Genomic DNA, 22,807 nt, shown 5'->3' on the forward strand with positions numbered 1-22,807 from the left:
CACTGTACAGAATCTCTCTGATTTATTTGAACTCTAAATCTTGCAAGCTTGCAACCTGTAATTGTACCATTAGGGTAAGATAATTGATTCAGTATTAGCCACGGAGAGGGATGAAATAACATCCAGGATGGTCGGGATGACCGGGACCTCGCCAGCTTCCCTGCTGTTTCACATTTTCATCTCCGTTGTCTGCTGAGCGTCAGCCAGGAAGCCAATTTATCTGTGTTTTATTGTTGTCGTATATACATCCCTTTTTTTTTTTTTTAAAGTGCTGACAGTAAGTGGAGCTCAGTGCTGTCATTGTTAGCATCCTCCAAAGAGCTGAGACATGCAGCTCTGGCCTCAGGGATCACCACGCCCCTACTCTGTTTGCTTTGGCAGACCCCGCTGCCTCTTGGGAAGTATCACTTTGTCATTTAGCCCAACCAGACTCATATGCACGGTGCACAAAGCCTCAGCTTGAGTTATGGCTTTATCTATAGCCAAAATGGCTTAAAAGATTTAAGAGGGACAAACTTCTGCTTTGTAATTATCTGCTGTTTATGTGTCTGACTCCACAAGGTTCCTCATAAAAGCCATGTAGAGGTTACCAGTGTGATGTTGTGTGACAGGGAGAGTAATATCTTTACAGGGTTATGCTTCCCCAGAGATTTTTATAAGTAAATACGCATGCTGCATGAAAGAACACTCCAGCCATTTCTGTGATGTTGACAAGTGGTTTATTCAGCAGGAATGGTGAACAGTTTGTCAGTATTTTTTTTTCTACAGAAGGCAATCAAGCACCATAAATAACAGCGCTCTAATCAAACAGTTTTTTTTCTGGACAGTGAGCTTCAGGAAGTTATGTCGTGTTGTTACACATCTCATATAGTCATGAATGACTCACACATTTTCCCACAATCCAGGCTTTATTAATCATTTCGAGCAACTGACAAACTGGAATGTTTCATTCATTGTCAGGCGGTTTGAAGATGGCTGCTGCAGCTTCTGTTTTTTTTTTTTTTTTGGTTTGTTTTCTTAATGCACAAACTGTATTTCAGGTACCAAAGACATAGCGTGAAGGGCGTACTGTCGTTGCAGTGAAGTTGAAACAGGGATAACATAATTTGATATTAAATGAACAGGTCATTGGTTTAATTCATGACACAATAATGCTGAGTGAGGCTTCACTTTAATCAAAAAGTCTTTGGTTTGTACCATTTAACTGAAGATCTGGGAGAACCAGAGCTGTTCTCCAACCAGCTTCTTTTTCATTTCAGCTGCCAAGCCGACTAATAAGAGAATCTGCTTGGAATAAACGCTAAAGCATATAGCAAATCCACACATTTTTTTTAAAAACATTTTTTTAGAGACAAAAACACATGTTTTAATTAATCTGTGAAAGTAAGTTTTAATTGTGAGAATTGCTAACAAATGTTTTGGACAAGATAAATTAAACTCCTGGGTTACTCTTAAAGCGAGACAATGCAATCTTGTTCAGTTCAGTACTCAACGTGGGCTAATTTCAGTCTTAACTGTAGGCTAAATGTGACGCCACTTTGAGTAGTTGGTTAGCTTAGCTTTGCAATGTTACCTAGAAACAGGGAACAGCTGCCTGGGCTTTGCCAGGAGGGTTTTATTTTTTTATTTTTTAAAGCTCCTCTAAAGCTCAGAATCTCATTTATCTAGTCTGTAAAAATGGAGGTGAAATAACACACTGTGGGTGTACTGGGTCACTTCCTCTGTTAATCTGTGAGCTTTAGGAGTGCTGGTGGGCAACTGACTAAAGAATCAAGAACTGTATTCCAGGCATTTAGACAGGAGTGGGAAAAATTGGAAAACTGGGATTCTGGCTGTATCTCTGGAAGTTTAGCTAGCCATCTAACATGTTAAAAAAAAAAAATCCAGATTTAATAAAAGTCTGAAGTTTTAGCAACAGGAATTTTGTTACCATTTCAAGTGTAAATTGTGGCACTGTTTTTTTTTGTTTTTTTTCCCCTCCTGAGGAAGTCATTTTCAGAATGACTCTTCAAATAACACAAAACCGGACTTTAAAATGGGATTTCACAAACCACTGGGTGACATCACAATATCTATGTCTATCTTTTATACTGGCTATGTGCTCAGGTCTGGGTGAGTTCTCAGTTGTGAGGCCACTTAAAATGATGACTGTACAATGAGTAAGAATTTGATTGGGTGAGAGCATATCAACCAAACCGTCCACCAGTCGACTGAGTGTACAGCCCTACTTTTGCGACATGTTGTGCGTTGTCTCTATGGGCATTTTACTATTTTCATAAAACCAAAGAGGCAGATTCCAGATATACCAATTAAGCATAACATTTTGACCACCTGCCCAGGATGCATTAATCCTGCTGGAAGAGGCCACAGTCATCAGGGTATACTGTTTGCATGAAAGGGTATACATGATCTGTAACATTGCTTAGGTAGGTGGTATATGTCAAAGTAACATCCATATGGATGGCAGGACCCAAGATTCCCCAGCAGAATATTGTCCAAATCACACTGCCTCCGCCAGCTTTCTTTCTTCCCATAGTGCATCCTGGTGCCAGCTACCAGGTAAGCTATGGACATGCATCTGGCCATCTATATGATGTAAAAGAAAACGTGATTCATCAGACCAGGCCACCTTCTTTCATTGCTCTGTGGTCCAGTTCTGATGCTCATGTGCCCACTGTTGGTGCTCTCAGCAGGTCACGGGGGTTAGCATGGGCACCCTGACCACTCTGCAGCTATGCAGCCCCATACACAACAAACTGTGATGCACTATGTATTCTGACACCTTTCTGTCAGACCCAGTATTAAACTTTTTGGCAACTTGCGCTACATTAGCTTGCCTTGCCTGTTGGATTGGGCTGTACAGGCCAGCCAAGGCTCCCCATGTGCATCGGTGAGCCTTGGCTGCCATTGGCCCTGTCGCTGGTTCACCAGTGTTCCTTCCTTGGACCACTTTTAAGATACTATTCACTGCAAACCAGGAACACCCCGCAAGAGCTGCAGTTTTGAGGATGCTCTGACCCAGTCGTCTAGCCAACACAATTTGACTCTCGCTCATATCCTTACGCTCGCCCATTTTTCCTGCTTCCAACACATCAACTTTGAGGACAAAATATTCATTTGCTCCCTAATATATCCCACCAACAGGTGCCATGAAGAGATAATCAGTGTTCACTTTAGACTTCACCGGTCAAGGTGGTCATAATGGTATGCTTGATCGATGTATGTAACTTAAATGGGTACATTTGCGATTTTTGTTGAATGCATACTGACTGTCTGCTGTTTAACAAAGGTTTCATGGTCTCGTTTTAAATAATTTTAGTAGCTGGTACCTTGACTTCCATTGAGGTGGATGTTCACTGACGCACAACCTCTGGACAGACAGAAGTACACCATGACTTTTTACAATCTCAATACAATTGGAAGAATCATAGTTCACAGTACTTTTGTCAAGTTATTTGGCATAAGGGATCTATATTGAGAAAATAATTTAAAAACAGTAGAAAAAATAGCATTTTGCCTTCTTGGGACCTTAACATAGTATATTCATTTCCTTTTTTTTTTTTTTTTTAATTCTCCATGCATTCACAGATTTCACACAGATACATTTACTCGCTTACACTACTACCTTATTGAAACAGCTTACAAATAAAAACACTATTAAAATGGTGGCCACAAGGCTGTGCAAAAGGGAAGACCTCCAATGTAAGCCCTGCCATCAGTCTGTCTTAGCCATCTCTTGCAAGTAACAAACTACAAAATAGCACCATTATACAGTGGATAGGATTCTTAATACAGTTTTGTTATATGAAACCATCATGTACAATGAATGATAGTAATGCATAGGTTAACATAATGGGAATACTGTTTGAGTATACACAGGCAGAGGAGGCAGAGCCAGAGATGAGTTGTCTTGGGCAATTTTTTTTTTTGTTTTTTTTGTTTTTTTTGTTTTTTGGAGGCTCAAACAAACAGCCATTTCCATTAGTTCTCATGCAAGGACTTCTCAGAACTGGCTTTTCATGAAACCTGGTGTATGTGTGCATGACCTTTACTTGTAGTTGTACAACTCTAATTTACCTTGTGCGTGCTTTGCATGTGTATTTGTGTTCTGATATGCGTGTATCACATATCCAGGAAGACTTGTCCTTGTGGTTTTGCCAATGTTCACCAAACCATTTAATATTCGCGTGTCTTCGGTGCACTCTTTAACGTTTGCAGTGGAGTTTTGTTCTACTTTTCCTGTCAGATAAAGTTGCAAAATTCTGACCTTTTCTAAGCTAATAAAATATGCAGATAAAGTTCAATCTATCATTAAACGTCCACATATATGTGACTTTCTTACAGCCTCGCTGTCTTTAAACTTTGGTAATGACGGTTTTAAGATTATTTTCTATTTCTTTTTAGAACACTCGCTTCGACTAAACTTTCCTGGCTTGTGTTTAACCTTGAACACAGGGTTTCACTCGAACTGAAATGTTTACTGGCCTGTTGACAAAAATCAAATTTGGCTGGGGTGTTGACATGTGAAAAGGATGCAGACGACAAACATTTCGCCTGATTGTCATTATTTGACTTGTTCCGCCTGTGTTCGCCAAATGCACTTTGACTCCACAGCATGACACATTTCTGAAGACCGAATGAGCACCGCGGGCTGAAAACTCTTTAGTTCACTTTAGCGTCTGGTTCATTTGTTTTTCTGTTTTGGAAAACATGAAAAATCCTAATCTTGTTTTTGTAGTACCTTTTGTACTACCCACTTTAAAAAGAAAAATTTTTTAAAATCCCCTCTAATAGTGCTTGATCTCTTGTTATAATTTTTGGATTGTAGACTCAGTCCTCAGGTTTTAAACACTTCCTGGAGCTCAGGAGGGATTTAGACTGATCTCAAACCTTCCAGCAACTCCACTTAGTAAGGTTCAGACTTGGGTTCAAGGTAAAAATGCCTACAACAATGTTTAGACTCTGATGATGAACCACCTGGTCTTTGTCCTTAATTCTTTTTTTTTTCCTTTTTTTTTTTTTTTTTTTTACATATTAAAAATATCCACAGTAATGCATGGTGCATAAAAACAAACTCTGAAGGTAAAATATCAGCTTTGAACTGGGGTACTAACTGTTAAATGTGACCGGTGACAAAGTATCCTGTCTTACCAAAGGAGTGAATGAATCCACTCAGAGTAAAAGGATTTACCTCTGCAAAGTTCAGGGGACAGGACAGACCACTTATACTCAGCCACAGCCATGCTGCTCTCTGATTGGCTGTAGCCCAGATATGTTCCCACCTTTCCTGGAGCCAAAGGATGCTGCAGCTCACATATGGAGGTATAATAAGCTCTTGTTTGTGTCTCAGCAGCTAAACTAGTCTGTTACATTGCATTAACAAAGAATTCCTCCCGATATGGAATGGTGCAGTGTATAAAATAATCATAACTCTCATCAAACCCTTAAACATCACTTAGCTCTCTGGTTTCAATCATTTTGAAGAGCTTTTCAGGTCATTATTAGCATCCTCTTTCTTTTGTTTTACAGTGAACCATTCCACAGGGGTACCAGGTAAGGCCACTCCCTTCTCTCCTCCCAAGTTGCTGGGCATTTGTCCATTCGCGCCTTCCCTACATTCTGTAATTCCTGGCCCCCGAACTTCCTCGACTTGAGTTTTTCTGGTGCACTTCCTGCAACAAAAGAGAAACACATTTTTAGCTGCACAGCAGTGATACAGAAGATAGTGGACTGCCAGGTCTTCTGTACTTATTTGGTCAAAATTTATCTATCCATCTGTTTTCTTAATACCTTATCCAAATTAGGGGTCAAAAGGGGGCTGGAGACCATCCAAACTGACATCAGGCAGAAAGCAGGGTACACTCTGGATGGTTCCCCATCCATCTCAATTGGGTGTTAGCTTAGTTGATAACAAGGGGAAATCAGGAGAAGAGTCCTTGGACTGGGCCTTGGACTTTTTTACTTTAAACCCTTCTTTACCCTTCAAAGTTTAAATAACTACTTCTACCACCAGGATCTGCATGCACCAAGATCTGCAAATCCCCCTAAAGAGGACAGTGGTGTGCCTGGGCCATGCAAGACCTAAGATCCCACAGCACGTGCCATCACTTACTTTCATTGTGTCATTGGGTTTTGATTTATCTTTTTACTGGCATGTGCATTAGGCACCCTTGGTCTGTGTTTCAAGACCATTTGAGTGAACACTACACCTTTTATGCAGTCTGATCCTGTTCATGGTGGCACAACATACAGTCATGAAAATTCATGTGCACGCCTGACACAATAGCTTGTTGATCCACCTTTAGCAGCAATAACTTTAAGCAATTGTTTTCTGTATAACTTTATCAATCCCATATTGTTGTGGAGGAATCCTGAACCACTCTTCTTTGTAGCAGCACTTCAGGTCATTGAGGTTTGTGGGCATCCATTTATGCACAGCTCTCTCAAGGTCACAGCATTTCAGTCAGGTTGAGGTCTGGCCTTTAACTGGCCCATGGTAACTTGACTCTTTTCTATTGCAGATTTGCTAGTGTTTTTGATGTCTGTGATAGTATAAAAAAAAACTAACCTGACAACGGAAAGTGAGTTTTATTATCACAGGCTGGACTTCTTACTGCTTATCTTTTTGCAGTCCAGGCTTTCAAATGGTCTGATTTTGAAAGTGATGTCAGATTGGGCAGGCAGGTCTGCATTGTTTAAACCAAGGATCTGTTCTTATTACCTTGCATACTGATAGGTGGAGGGAGGTTATGTTTTTGGTTGTGTTTGTCTGTTTGTCTGTCTGTGGTGAAAATTTCTGGAATTGCTGAGGTGGTACAAGGAACAATTGATTATATTTTGATGCTGATCGGGATCAGGAATTTTTTAAAGGATTCTTTACCATTGTGAGATAGGGACAATATTCACAAATTTCCGCAATCTCAAAAGGTTTTGAACTAAAATTGATGAAACCAGTGATTATGAAAGGCTGAAAACAAAAAAAAAAAAAAAAATCACTGAACGTTCATGTGTCAGCTGGTTATTGTAAGCTATCTGAATTTTAGGACATAATGTACAGTAGCAGAGTGGAGACTGTGCCTGGGGAGTGCCACTGCAGGTCTACCACAAAAACCACTTAGTTTCTTCTTCTGCTAATGTATTCTTTTTTGAGGAAAGGGTAACAAGCACATGGTTGAATTTTAAAAGGCTCACACTATGATTCTGAATCCACATTTAGAAATTACACGTTCTTTATTTGCCCCTGAGTGTTCAGAACTAGAATTTATATGAATGTTCGGTAAAGCTTTAAATGACGAAAGGATAGTAAAATGAGATCCATAAGTATGCATACCTTGAAGGACGAATGACTATGTCCAGGTGAAGGTCTCTGTGGAAGAAAAGTGAAGCCACTTAAGTTTGATAGATGTGCTTCTCATGTTATATGGCACTGCTAATAAATAATGATACCTTAATTAACATTCTCAGGATAGTATGCATGCATGCATGCTCTGATGTAAAGTAAATCAATCCTATCCCATCCCTTTCTGATGAGTAAGCCATTTTCAAGGAGTATCCCTTTGATGCTTGGCTCACCTTCTTGTTTTTTGTCTTGTCTGGCTGATGCGTTGGCCTTCGCTCTGTGCCCTTGTCCGGTTTACTACTAACCTTGGGCGGTCTCGGGATGTCTGTGTGCCGCTGTGAGCGCACAGAGCGAGAAATCTTGGGAGTCTTGGCAGGTGCACAGTACATCTCAAGGCGCTGCAGCTCACAGCTTTGGAAGCAGCACTCGTCCACGATGCCACGTGACCGCCTTGCACTGGGGCCATAGCCTGGTTTATCTGTTTGAGAAGAACAGCAGGAGGATTTAGACAACTGGAGAGACAGCGCAAGTTAGCTGGCCATTTTATATGGAGATTTTCTAATCAGAACTAAGCATGGAAGGCCTCCCAAGTTTTGGCTTTTTCTGCAGTGTGGACAAGTGTGTATGTCGACTGTAATAAAAGGGATAATCTACAGGGTTTACCCTACAATTATAAGAATTAACTGCAGCATATAAGGTGAATGAATGGAAAAAAAATATTCTTGGAGTTCTCTGCTGTTAGTTGATAGTTTCTACTTTGGTAGTCTGCTATTTTCAATCCATTTATAGGAAGATTTTCAGAGTCAGTCACTCCTCAAAGCTTTTTATTAACCTGCAGGAGTTCATGAAATCCCATGTAAAGACTTTTACTGCCATGCGGGAAATAAATTCCCTCCTGAAATCTCTACATACAGAGGGGTTTTGGTGTTGGTTGTGTTTTCTTTTAAACTGACTTATCTTCTCTTACAAAAGGTGGAAGTTTTACGTCTAGCCAGCCAGCTTGTTTTCTATAGTAGTGACCCAGTGTTACCAGAAGCATTTTAAAGAGAGACATGGTGCTCAAGGAATCCTGGGGAACATCTTCTGGGGTTACGTTTTGGGACAGCACATAAGTTAACGTTATTGTGGCTCTATGGGATTAATAAATTTAATTTAACTGTTATGTTGTACACTTTACTAACTGTTGGCAACTTTGTTCAGATGGGTTCTGACAAGGCCCCAAAACTGTGGTTTTTCTGGTTTTTGTGACCTTCCTTACTGTTCTCAGTGGCACCTAGACTTAGTCAGTAGGTGAATAAACAGGTGAATGATTGACTCTAGTAAGCCTCCTTCTGGGAACTTCCAGTATGCTGCTCTCTTACCGGCTAATGGGTGAAACCTTGGGTGAAGGCTAGCTCAGGTAGGTATGTAAAACGAAGCAGAGATTATAAAAGAAAAGAAATGATGAATCAGAGATTGGACCGCTTTACATCAACTAGTGCGAAAAGGGCAAAGCATCTTGTTTTGAGGATGGTTGCATACAGCAACCCCTGCCAAAGTCACTGTTAAAAATTTTGGTGTTAGCTAAGAAACAAAGTACAAATAATCTCATAATGATTTCCATGCCTTCTATATGTAAATATACAGCAACCCAAAAGACAATTAAAAAAAAAAACAACTAATGAAATTACTGCAAGCTCAAACAGCTACTTGTGTGCTGTTTATAGAATAGGGTAATATTTATATATATATATATATAAAATCTCCAACACAATTGGTGGCTGTTGCTCTGAAAAAAATAGACTTAACGATCCAAAATTTACTTTGCATTTCACCTGCCCTAATCATTGTAAGCTACATATGGACTGTGTAGGTTTACTTCAGTAAGAAATGAGCTAGCATAAAAAAAAGGCTACATAGTGTTATTTTGGTTGCTGACTGGACTTGAGGGGAAAAGCTAAGTTTGTTTAATGATTTCCATGTTTGTACATATAATTCCATTTATTCTAAAAAATATACTTGTATGAAAAGTCAGCCAGAAAAAACATTTTTAATCAGTTAACAAAACTATGATTAGCTAAATTTGTTACCTTCTTACAGGTAGAAAATATGATAATGTACATGTACTTTTGACCAACCAAATCAATGCTTTAGTTTAGTTGTTTCTAAAATAATGGGAACATTGATTTGAAATTTACTGTATAACTTAAGTGGCAAATTTGCCCTCATGCTTTAGACCTGTACAGATTTAGCTGAATCAGCCAAACTCATTATCAAAAATATTGATGTTAGCTTGTAAGCAAAACAGGAACAACGTTTTTCCATGCTTTCTACATATAATTTCATATGTTTTAAATATTTACACATACAAAATGCAAGCCAGAAACAACATTTTTAATAAGCTACATGTGTGCAGCTGGGTACCATTTTGGCCAACAAAATCAGTGAAAATCACTACAAAGAAAGCCTGCCTTTGTGTACTTTTTCCCAAAATAAAGGATACATTGATCTGAAATTTACTACATATTAAGTGGCAAATTGGCCCTCATACTGTAAACTGCATATGAACTGTGCAGGTTTAGCACACAGTCAGTTTTGAGTCTACAAATCAGATTGTTTCCCCTCTCCTATGCTTCATATTTCTTAGCAGAATTAATCAAAGAAGTTGTGGCAATGGCCAGACGCAATGCTCATAATAAAGCTGTGATAACAGCCAGCTCACAAGTCTGATTTTATTTTTCTGAATGTGTGTATATATGAACAGCTTTAAAGACATTGATTTCTTCCATGTAAAATTTACAACATATCACATTGCGCACTGTGGACCCATTTTGGCAGCTGCATCAATGTAAAAAAAAATTATATTTTGGAGGGGGGGGCACAGTCACCCAAATGGTGAGAATATCCCGCTCAGCCATTTTGGCCCAAGTATCTTTTACGCGGTCCAGCGAGGCCAAGCCACAAGTCCCCTGGGCCCGATCCACCTGCAGAAACATCCAGGCAGGCTTTTAGGACCACACCACCATTGGCTATGTCCCACTGTTCATTCACATTTTCATTTGGCAGAAGCACCCTGGAGGCTCGTTCAAATAACAGATTTTGAGGATGGAGACATGTTGCATGCTCACTGCATGAAGTAAAGAAGCAAAGTCATGGCTAGCAAAGGTGTTCTGTATATTTAGGGGGTTTTTCTTCTTGGGGGGTGTTAGTCCAAATAAATACATCTAAAGGCATGACAGGTTTTTGACTCAATGACCAGATTTAGTTGCAATGATGCCAGTAGTCACTTCCTCTTTTAACTCCCTTACCCCCCGAACCCACCCTCTTTGGTGGCTTTTAGTAAAACCCAGACTCCCCATTTACAATTCCCTACTTACCTTGAACAATATAGCCCTGATGGGCTTTTCCCTGTTACCAAATGAAATAATAATAATTTAATATGGCATTTACAAGGAGGAAATGCCTTTCCCTCTCAGAGTTAATAGCTCTTGGCTCAGAAGCCTGCCAGTGCTGACAAAGTGCATTAACTTCTGCTCTCTGTCTGCCTTGTCCTGACAACATTATTTTGAACAGAGAGCAGCTTTCATTCAGAAACAGAAGCATCTTTCTCCTCGGACCCCCAGGCACAAAGCAGAGTGGAGGCTAACAGAGGTGTGAATGAAGGGGAGGAGATGAGAGGCGAGAGGAAGGCTTTCGTGTTGCTCATCAGGTAGTAGGATGCTAAAAAAAAAAAAAAAAAAAAAAAACCTTGTGCACCTGCATTATTTAAGAAACAGAAGAACTGGATTTAACCAGATCTCAGACTTCTAAAATAGATGTGCACAATCTAGACAAATGAAACACCTGAACAGCTTAAAAAGCATCTTAATTTGGAAATTCAAATCTGTATTTTTATACAGTTCAAAAGAAATTCTCTCTGTGCTTGTCCCATAGAGCAGCAGAGGGACAAGCCTCGGCTGTTACATTAACACCTGATGTGAAGACATTTAAAAAGAGAAAATATGACACTGAGCTCTGGCTGGCGATTATATAATCGCTTCTGAAAGCCAAAAGAGGGGCTGTGCTTCGATGGCTTTTCCAATCCCCACCCCCACCCCACCCCAACCAATAAAGCCTTACAAATTAACATCCGCTATTATTCTGAAAATAGTTTGCCACCCTGCTGCACAAACAGCTGGAAGGGACAGGGTAATCAGCTGGTGCTGGTTGTAACATGTAGGATAATCAGCTCAGGCAGGTTTGGGGAAAACACGCATATAATAGTCAGGTCTAAAAGCTTTGGATAACTCCTGTATGTAAATATGGGTAAACAAACAAGGGTAAGCCGCCCCCCCCACCCCCGAGTGTTTCCAGCCTCGTGGCTTTATGGTACTCGAAATGAAGAGGATGCAAAAATGTCACTTTATGTCAGGGGTTTTGCCAGTTTTAGCAAAAGTCAGTCTGAAAACATAATCAAAAATGCTTCTTTTGAGTATCAAATACTCACCATTTATAGGAATAACCTTTAATGGCTTGCTTCTTTGCAGATGATGTCAACCTGTAAGGCTAACCAAAGCAGGATATTCTAGTTTCTAATTGTAAAGGGTGGATTATTGAGAAGATACTGAACACAGAGATTACTGGATAACAGCCACCCTGCTCAACGGATATGTCACGAAAATGAAAGGGGCGGGGGCTGGGAGGGGTCTGATAGATTGGACAAGTGGGAGCCAAGACCACTGTCCATTGTACATTGTGTGACTTTGAAAAGCTGTTTTGTTTTGAGAAGCTGCTATGAACCTTTAGATATGTTCTGAGGAATTTTCTTTTCTCCATAACTATGTTATACCTGTTTTACCATTTATGAATCGAAAATGACTACAGCCTTTGTCCTCTACGAATTAGCGGCTTACAAAGTTTCAGAACTATCTTTTGAGTGTTTTATAAAGGCCAAATCATTGCTTTTGTGTGTTCGCACGTATAAATTGCTGGCCAAGACCTTGGAGACCCCTGTGCATACATCAGCGCACAATCCAAAATCTGAGACCATGTGGACTAGCTGCACTGCATTCACACCAATTAAAAGTCAACTGAAAGCTTGTTTCATGCACCATTAGCACTTTGACATATTGCACAACCTTGAGCTTGTTCTTGTTTTGCATCTGCACGCACCATTTTCTCTTTTTGACTTTATCCTGTTGTCCAGCCAAACACAGAAAACTAAGCAGCTCTTCATCCTCTGTCAGGAGGTCCACATGATAGCTTCTAGTGAGCATGTGTAGAATGCGTCCGCATAGACTTAACCCCAGTTAAATATATATAGAAGCGCTGTTTTACGTCTACAGCTGGCTGCAGAAAAAACACAAATTGACCTTTGAGGCGGAGTACTTCTCCACCTGGATGTCACTCTGTCAGCATCCTTCTTAACCGAAGGCTGTGCCATCATTTCGTCCATCCTCAATCTATGCCTTGTTAGTTTTTAACTAAGTTGTTCATCTGATGTCACTGCATGGTTCCGTGAAACATCTTTGATTTGGTATATGACAGGTTCGGCATGCATAGCGTTCATTCCTCTAAGGAGTAGAGAGAGATGGCTCGATTCCCCCATTCCTGAGTGGCACAGACAGCATCTGAGTTTTACAGCTTGGTCATGGTCAATAAAAGCCAGTGGATTCTTGGAGCCAGTGCACTACTCCTCCTGCAAAGCGTCAGGGAGTTTACGGCTGGGCAGGGACTATAAGAGCCGCTTTAAGTACTAGAAACTATCTTTTTTGTCATTGGTACCACAAGACATTTCTGGCTTGTGAGAATTTGAACAATCCAAATGCACTGTGAATCTTAAAAGACAAAGTAGGGTTTATTCAGGCCATATTTTCTTGGTAACATTTTGCAGCAACTTTCAGAAATGACAAATGTATAGTAATTAAGTATATTGTAGTGAAAAGGTGAAGTTTTGTTTAGTCCCAGAGTGTCTTAAATCCCTCGAGTCTCAACTTCACGTCACGTACAGATAAAATCTGGAGGATACATGCCTGTCCTTTCCTTGAGATACCTCTTTGTTCCACTGGGCAGTATTTCACAGTGGGGGTTAGAGCTTTTTAGTTTCAGGTCCTCGTGTGAAAACGACACCTTTTCGCAGTGATGGAGAAGACACAGGAGGGCTTTCTTCAGGCCTCAGCGCCTTCCGCTGTGCGCTCAGGTCCAGTCTAAAACTATGGCAGGAGGGGAGGGTGGCGGGTGCTCTGATCATCCTGTAATCCACATAATCCCCTGCTGCTGAGGGACGAGGCCTCACCATGCGCGTGTTTGAGCGTGTGCGTGTGTGCGCATGTGACGTCCTGTTTACAGTTTTACCTCTTTCTCCAGCTCTTTTGCCTCTGAATAAAACTGACAAGGATAGAGACTGAAGAGGAAGTCCTACCATATCCTCCGCTCTCCTTTCCACCTTCAACTCAACTGAGCACACTGCAGTTTTTATTTGGGTACTTTGGGCACTTTTCTTTTTTGAGTTGTTGTGTACCAACAATGGGCTCTTGGCCAAAAAAAGATGGATTGTTTCATCTTCTTTGCAGACGTTATGCAGAAATCTTACACAGTAAGATTAAATATCCTGTGCTCACTCTAAAACAACTGAATATTTCAGCATGAACTAAAAGGGACTTAGAGCACGGAGCTACTTAGCGCTCACACTTCAGCCAAAAAAAGTCCCATAACAGATCTGATTCATGGAATGAACATCCCAGTGAAATCACCCCACAGTCCTGCCTGCTAAAGCATTACGAAGACAACTGAGGATTTCTAGGTCAGGCTAATAATTGGAAAAACTGACTACGGTTGTAGATTTTTTTTTTTCTCTGTTTGATCAACCACATTACCTTTTAAATTACCTTTTAAAAACATGAATTTCCACCAACTAATGTTTTCTGTCAGGGTAGTAAATCTGCAGTTTTGAAATACAAGTGTGCTTCACTTTACTGGTGGCATGCTTATGGTGGATTGGCACAAGCACCGTGAGCACACGAAGCCCACTGTTGTTGCAACACTGTCTGTGCACACATTATCAATCAGAGGGCTGCCAAGTTCAACACGGCCAGACTGGAGGGGAAGAGTTCAGGGAAAGGATCACGCTCCCTTTAGCCAAGCCATTACTCTGCCGGGTCCTATGGACGACAGAGCCCAAATGGATCCTCCAGATACTTTACGGACTTGAAGTGAAGGGAAAGGAATGACAGTGAGAATATGAGAGAGGGAGAGAAACCAAGGAAGACAGCGAAAAGCTTATTTTCCAAGGCACAGCACCCTGCTGCTCAAACCTCATCATCCTTTACAGAGAAAGGATGGAGTGTTCATGAAATACACCTCTTTTTTTTTTAACAGGAAAAAGTAGCATTGATAGATGGATGCTGTGTAGTTCACTGACAGCTCAGTGTAAGGTAATGTGGGAAAGACAATACGACCCCCTGCCCCCCTGCCCCCCTGCCCCCAATACCACAAAAGGTCTGTTCCTGTTTAAAAACTATATTCTGCACGAGGATTCATGAGTTAACATTGGCTTCTGTTCAACACTTTCCCATGGACAGCAGTAGAAGTCAGCCTCTGAGAAACATTTATTAAACTGCAGTTAAAATCCACTATCAGTAGCCAACCCTTTGCCACATTTCCACATCATCTAGGCTCTGAACACCCTCATACCTTGTGAAAATTTTAAACATGTCAACAACTTTTAAGCTACAGCTACAGACATGTCTTGGGAACATTTTAAAAACTAAGAAATGAAATGTTAAGAGAAGCTCTTTGAGAAAAATGACTACAGAAAAAAAAAAAAAAGATGCCTAAGTCCAAATCCTGTTTACACAGAATCCAAAATAACAGCTGAATTCAAGGCCCGCACTTACTAAAATGTAATGTTTGATCATGTAGTTCATTTTTTTCTGTCTCTGTTTCTCAGCTTAAACCATTTAAGCAAGAAGGTGCTGCGGCCGAGGGAATCCAAAGACCAAAAAGCCTTAACAGGCAGAATGCTGGCAATCGGACCAGCTGTCAAGACCACTTCACAGCACGCGGGTATTGCCAGGAGCATCTGGACGAACACGGCTCGCAGCTTTGCAGTAGCTTGGTGGCTCTCCAAAAAACTTTCTGGCAAACTCCATACAGAGGCCCTGACGCAGAGAATGATCCTGGAAAAGCTGCATGGAGCAGGATTTGGGGAGAGGAGCAGCAAGGTGCATGTTAATGCTGTTGTCTGCAAAGAAATCTGATTACATTTAAAGAAATGTTTGGACTGTTTTATTTCAAAGTCTTGAAATTATTTAGTTTGTGCAATCTCTTAGCATAACTGCCAGCAACAAGGTTGGGGTTATGCAACTCAAGACACTTTGTTAAGGTTAGGGAAGGGGTAAGATTTAACATTAATGTGCGACTGGTATCACACCTATTCAATTTCCAAACTCTTTCAATCCTCTTTAGCTAAACGTTTGACATTTCTGTGGCACATGTAATGCTCAAGTAGTACTAGTCCAAACTGCAATCATCCAAAACGAACCCCACTCTTCACCATGATAAAATTGTCCATAAACAAGATGGTAGAATGCATAAAATGGATTTGCGAGGTCTTTTGGTCCAACCATAGCCAGCATGAAAGATGGATGTAGCTTCTGGGTTTAAAAAGGGAAGCCAACACAAAAATGCTTTAAAACTGCATTCCGTTTCAGGCCACTAGGGGGCAATATATGTGGTTGCAAAAAGACTTCAGGTCCTATATAACTCTATGGGAAAATTACCCTCAGGCTTGAGATCTGTAAACACTTTCCTCATAGGTTTATGGGCTTAGTCACTTGTTTCGGGTAGTACTGGATAAATAATTGAGCCCTTTTTGTAAATTGTGGCCATTCTGTGTTTCAAGAAAGGGGGATTATTCAGGATATCCTCATAGGCTAATGACAAATTGTTAGCCAGTAAGCAGACGGTGTCTCTGTCACAGGGCAACATCGAAAACACAAGCCCATGTTTTATATTGTCTATGGCTACAGCCCAGCATCCCGATGTGACAGCTCTAGACCCTGTGTCAGCATCGGTTGTTGGGCAAGCTTTGTGCTTTCTCCATTTCAGGTCCTAATTAATGGCTCCTCCCATCTATTAAAGAAAAAGCCTTCACCTGCTTGGGAGTCTAAACAAATGCTTTAAGCCACATGTGGCTTATAGGTTAGCACCTATTTTTCTTTTGTTCACCTCTTCTCAAATTATACTTAATAAATTAACTTAGTTGATGTTACTGTGTGACTCTCTCATCTTTATGTCCAGAATAAGCCGGACATAACACCAAGAACATCCACATTTAACAATTCGGCACCAAGCACTTTATATACAGTGCCAGAAATGTTGCAAGACAGGTGTAGCCAGTCCCATCGCAAACAGAACCCAGTTCACAAACAAAGCCAATCCCCAGTGCCAGTCGACAACAGCTGATGGCTGAGCAGATAAACTTCCACAAATCCAGTTGGCAAAATCTTATATTTAAGCAGCTTAAGCGTCAGTTATATTTTGTTGCAGATACAAATAGCCGGAGACACCACAGCCAAGTAGTTGTTCTTGTTTCATGTCTTTGAAGTCCACCTGAAGGGTGCATGAGAGTTGCATCATAGCATAATCGATAACCTTTATCCATTTCCTGTACATCTGCAAGTCACTTTGCAACCCACTTCCACATCAGCTCCTCCTCCTTTCATGCTGTTTCAGCTTTAACAGTGTTATATCTGCTGTCACTGCTTTGTTCTGTGCTGGGGTCCTGCTGCCTCCAGCTTTCCATCTATGCATGTGGAAGGGCATGAAGGTCCCAGAACAGAGCCATGCCACAGCATATAAACAACCACAGATGGAAATAACTCTTCTTTTGACTATAGTGGTCCAGACTGACATGCAACTTAAAAGCCCATGAGGTGACTTATTGCTTCACCTGCTCTAAACAATAAGAGCAGTTTTAAACACAGAAAAGCAGAAATATATTCACGAAAGTTAGATTTATTATGTGGGATTTATTATGCAAATTCTCCAAGAAAGAAAGTGAACACTGAGGATGAAGTGCAAAGCTTCTGAAGGATTTATGACTGCACGGGACTGAAATATTCAAGCTGTTACATAATGATGTGCTTTGCCCTTGTATACGATGACTCAGATCTCATGTTATGTTCTTACTAACTGCAACGCTAACCATAACCTGGTGTGTTGCCATAATTTTTTTTTTCCCCAAAATACCGCAGCTTGGTCGCTGTCAAACATGAGACTGTGGTAGCCCATTCTGAAATCTAAAAATTTTCTGTGGTCCAAACCAAAGCTGTAATTGCAACTCTGATTGTCTAATGAGCTGAAGATGAAGTATTTCCTAGTTTGCAGTTTTAATGATTTGCTTGTTGAGTTGTTGGGCCCTGCAGTACCTTAAAAGCCCACCAGGAGGACATGGCCCACACTTTGGGAATCACGACACCATAAATACTTAATTTAAGTTCGTAAAAAGATCATGATGCAGATTAACATAGAGCTGTTACCACTTGTTTCGATGCTGGACTGTATATAGAAGATACTTATAACTTCTAGACAATACCGAAATCCCTTAAACCTGCATTATTTTCCTAATGACCAGCAGAGGGCGACACCTCTGGTTGCAAAAAAAAAAAAAATCTTTAGGAGTGTATGAGAAAATGACCTTCCCCTTGATCTATGACCTCAGTAAACACTTTGCTGATAATCAGGTCTTAGTGAATGCAACATCAACTTCCCCCTCATCTGGCCCCTAACTGTCCTTTGGCATTGAAAAGGTATATTTGTATATTTTCAAACCATTCCAGGTTCAAGTTAAGGTGAAAGAAATCAATTACTGGAAAAGAAGAACTGTAAATGCATTATAGATGCTGCTGATCTCCAGGAGAAATCTTATATCTTCTTCTGTTTTTTGAACTGGCAGCTGACAAAGTCTACCACATGTGGAAAATCTTTCATAACTTTGGGAGTGAACCAAACCATTTAAAATGGATTGTTATGACAAAACTCCACAGGAGTCGGAGGGACAATCAATAATTTTAGGAATTTTTAAAAAATGACTGTTGGTGGAGATGTGATGCTCGTTGAGAACATTTACTGAAATTGGCTTAATTGATGGATGCCAGCCAGAGAAAAGTGAATTATGAGGTTCTAACCTTGAGCTCTGCAAGAGCCAGTTATACTGCTAATGTACAGTCGCGCTGCTCGTCTCTGACAGACAGATCAGGATACATGTCCTGAGAAACTCTGGCTGCCGGTGGAACATTGCACCTAACCTTCATAGCTCCATATATCCTGTGCTGCTCTGAGCTAGGTTGTACCCTTAATGGAAAAATTGGAGATTTAAATCCTGGTTTCTTGGTCGAGGGTTTTCTTTGGGTGGCTCTCCCTTCTCTGGTGGAAAAAAGAAAAAAAAAACTTCACTGCAACATTTACTTTCTACCCCTCCTTTTTCTCGGAGATAGCCAAATTCCACTTAAAGCCCTTTCCCTGTGGGCACAACTGCGATTTGCCACCAATAAGAGCTACTTATCATTATTCCGCATTTCATCTAACTTTTCTCATTCGGGATTTCAACTCAATGATGAGAACAGCAATGAAAACAAATGCACAGGGATGATTGTGAACTTAAAGATAAGATGTAAGAGTGAAGGAGGAATGAATGAAGGAAGAAACATTAATGCAGGGAAAACCAAGACGAGATGTCAAACTGGCTGCTCTTTTATTTATGAGCTCGCAGGAGGTGGAGAGCTCTGGGACATATACAGCCAACCTTTATGAATAAATAAAAAGGTGCACTTACTGAAATAAAAGCCTCTATCTCCACAGACAAACTGCAGCGTGTCGACCAGCTCCGCCCCGCACAGGGTCTCAGGCCCCGCCCCTGTTGCCGTCGGAGTCAGGGTGAGGACGCACAGCAGTAGTGAGAGGGTGTGGCTACAGGAGATACCGCACATCGCACTCTGCGCACAGGGACAGAGGAAGAACATTTTCACTGCAAGAGACAGAGCATCGTCAGAGAAAGTGTTTCTACAAGCCACTAACTCAAAGTTTAATGCACCCCTGGCCATTTAGCGCATCTGCTTTGACAGTTAGTTACTCAGTGTCAGCTGCTCATAGGCACATCAGTAGTGGCAATATTACACATGCGTTGTCAAACACAGGGGTTAAAAGGCAGCCAGCTTAAGGTTAGGCATCCAGGATGTTCCATCCGCTAAAAACGCTTAAACAGGGCAAAGAAACAGATGGTAACTTTACAGGGGTTTGGAGATGTAGAGGAAAATGTATTAAATCCAGACTTGCGCTCGGTGCCAGAGTCAGTCAAACAGGAGGCTGATCAGCCCTGATGCTCCGGAGCGCCTGTGCGTAACCGAGCGAAGCGCGTCCAAATTGAAAACACACTTCCCCCTCGTCTTATCATCCCTCTATTCGGCTTCTGTGTAGTCGGTCTTAGCAAGTTAACAACAATCCGCATTAATCAAATTAATTAAATGCAGACTATCCATCATATCTATCACTGACAACCCGTTTAACATTTAAAATGTGCCAAAGCCCAGCTGTCAGCGCATTATTAGGCGCAAAAGTGCTTCGACACTCAGAAAGGAGAATAAATGAGCTGCCAGGGGATCTTTCCGATCCAAAATGTGAGATGGAAAAAGACTCTCCCGCCAAAGCCCGCGGAGGAAGCTGACTGGGCCAAATGTACATAATAAAGAGAATAAACACGGGACCTTATCCATCTACATCATAACCGCACAATCCCGACACCCGCAAGTGTTTCTTCATAATCTCTTCTCTCTCTCTCTCCCTCTCGCTCTCTCTTTCAACTCGGCAGCGGCATCAGGTTAGATATTTAGCACTTAAATTATGCAGACTCAGCAGTAATTACTTTGAAAGTTGCACAGCTGTATTAGGTCTTTCTGTTGAAAAAGAGCGCGGCGCGCACAGAAGCGCTGAGCACGAAAATTCCCTCATTCATACCTGTACTGAAAGTCATGCACGATCCATGTCAGAGAATTAAAAAAAAAATCAATTAAAGCAAAAGGTAGAAAATCTGATTATCTACTAAAAAAAAGAAAAAAGGAAATCGCCAGGACATGCAGGAGAGTTGTTCCATAACTGGATGAAAAGGATGAAAATCTGAATAAATCCACAATTATCATGCATTCAGAAGCTACAAAATAACAAGCGTTAAGAATCCCCTTTTATTGTTTCAGTTTAAAGTAGTCAAGGATGCTCTGTGGAAATAGTGAGCAAGTGAAGAATCAAGGTGATAATGTATAGTGTCAAAGGAAATCAGGTAAGTTACCTTGAAGACATCACATAAATGCCACTGAAAGGAAAAAGCGCTAGACATCCCCACGGGTCTCCGCAAGACAAAGCCCGGCGAAAATGAACTTGTTTGAAGTCATTAAAAACGGGGAGAAAGAGGATGAGATGCGGGCAATGTCACATCTCAATATTCCGACTTTGTTCCATTGCGCAGGCTCGTTTTGGAGAAGTGAGATTTAGCGAACAGGAGACGGATTTAGAGAGAAAATCCCTCACATTTATCTACATTACACAGACATTTTCAACAGGAAACAGCTGGGGCAGCATTTGCCTCCTACTCGTCCTAAGTTATTCATTAAGGATTTTGGGCACATATTCAAATAACGTCATTTCTGTTTTTTCTCAGAACGGGATTGAATTTTGATCTCTCTAAGACTTGGTTAGTAGTTCAGATCAGCCCCACCACCACCACCAGCAGCAGCAGCAGCGGCTCACACTCATACAAACACATTATTTTGTGCCCTGAAAGCTCATGAAGGAGAAGTTAAAGACAAGCTGGCAGTTATGATATGCCTTTTTGCTGTTGTGCGTAATTTGGCACCGCGTAATTGAACAGCAAGACTCTCCACTAGTGGTTTGACTAAATAAATCGTTAAAAACACTTTCCCACTTAGTCACCGCAGTGCTCCTAACTTGAAAAGCTCATAAATTAAAGGTAAATAAATGTGAACTGGAGTGAAAATGTAAAAATGTGACATTTTTATTACAGTAAGGAGCAAATATGAGCCAGAAAGCCACATGTGAAGCCCCGTTCCCTCTAAACTGAGAGCCACTGTGCAGGGTTTCCTGCCTTTCTGCACACTCTCACTGTATAATCCTGGTGTGTGTCTCTGGTTTTCTCTCCCTTCTTGCTGATTTTCACTCACTACAAGTGGGTTCGTCTGCAGATGACATCCGATGCTCCTGTGAACTAGAGTGGAAAAACAAAAAAAGAAGAAAAAAGGAAAAACACATGGGGATTTATGATGAAGAAGACATTTATTTCATATCCTTGGAGCAATCGCCTGCTTTACTGGTGCACTGACAGACTCTTGATGCAAGGCCACCCACTGTCATCATGTTGAAGATGGGGCCCTGCAGTTGTGTCACAGGAGGGACGAAAAGCGGCAAACGGCGGGCCGAAGCTTCCCATGAGGCGAGGGCTTAAAGGGAGTTGTTCACAGCAGGGACGGGATATCAACACTGATCCAGTCACTAAACACGAGATCAGTGCTGTGACCCAATCATAAAACAGGACACCGGCGCGTATCCAGGCGTGTGTGTGTGTTTGTGTGCATCAGGAGCAAGGTTGGTTCCAAAGGGGACTTAAGACACGCAACAGTTAGCGTTGTTTGGGTAAAGTGGGTCAAAACACAAGCACGATCAAATGTCCCGATTTGACACAGGCAGCAGCATTGAAACACACTCCTGATGCAGAAGCAACTCAAAGTGAGGTCTGTCCAACCTGAGGGTCCTTGATGGCGTAAATGAAGCCGATTAAGACAATTTTTTACCTTGTTCTGATCTCAATACCGGATAACAGCTCACAGTCATGTGCAAACTTTTAAAACAGCTGCAGCCTGAAGTGTCACATGTCAAAAATATTAGCAGCCACTCAACTAAATGAGGAATGCTGCTTAATCAGAGCTTAATGTGCTGTTATTAAAGTTGTTTTCTTTAAGCAGAAATACTGAAAAAAATGTGCCCTACTGGCACACAAATCTGTTTTTATTGTCTGGATTTTTTTTTTTTTTTTTTTTTTTTGCACAAATTACTTATATGGAATAATTGCATCTTGTGTGAACTAATCTCAATCTACAGTTACCTGCAGGTTATGTGAAAGGGTCATGAGTTGGGGTTTTTTAAGTTTAATGGGTCAAGACAAGCCAAAAATACTCTGATGTTTATTATTCGTCATATTTTAGTGGTTGACTACATCTATTGATCAACAGACACAAGGTGTAGTCCTTAAGATCTCAGACTGCATTGATTTGATTACACCTCCATCAACAGATGCAGTTTATTGCAGCAAACACTCATATCTGTTTAGAGTGAAGCCGAATAAGCACATTAATCAGAAAGTCTTTGACGTGATTTAATGCTGCACAGGGAGGCACTCAAAAGTAAAGCCAGCGTAGAAGTGCCTTAAACCAGCATTCTTTCTAA

At 41.0% G+C, this 22,807-nt stretch overlaps 1 protein-coding gene across 1 annotated transcript; it reads right to left on the reverse strand.

Moving 5' to 3' along the window:
• Window positions 1–949: 949 nt before the first annotated feature.
• igf1 (insulin-like growth factor 1) lies at window positions 950–20,912 on the reverse strand. The gene is made up of 5 exons (XM_030719732.1): window positions 20,640–20,912; window positions 19,134–19,293; window positions 7,573–7,817; window positions 7,331–7,366; window positions 950–5,672 (listed from the first exon to the last, which is right to left on the reverse strand). Exons 1-5 carry the CDS (start codon window positions 20,685–20,687, stop codon window positions 5,613–5,615), a joined length of 549 nt encoding a protein of 182 aa, XP_030575592.1. The 5' UTR covers window positions 20,688–20,912; the 3' UTR covers window positions 950–5,612.
• Between the last annotated feature and the right edge of the window lie 1,895 nt (window positions 20,913–22,807).

This window comes from Archocentrus centrarchus, chromosome 23 (assembly GCF_007364275.1).
Source record: "Archocentrus centrarchus isolate MPI-CPG fArcCen1 chromosome 23, fArcCen1, whole genome shotgun sequence".
In the NCBI taxonomy this organism is placed as follows: domain Eukaryota; kingdom Metazoa; phylum Chordata; class Actinopteri; order Cichliformes; family Cichlidae; genus Archocentrus; species Archocentrus centrarchus.

Coding starts and splice junctions, on each gene's coding strand:
- igf1 (XM_030719732.1), bottom strand. CDS start 20,687: ATGTCTAGCGCTTTTTCCTTTCAGTGGCATTTATGTGATGTCTTCAAG. Junction 7,367..7,572: donor ACAAGACAAAAAACAAGAAG/GTGAGCCAAGCA, acceptor TTTCTTCCACAG/AGACCTTCACCTGGACATAG. Junction 5,673..7,330: donor ATAGTCATTCGTCCTTCAAG/GTATGCATACTT, acceptor CTTTTGTTGCAG/GAAGTGCACCAGAAAAACTC.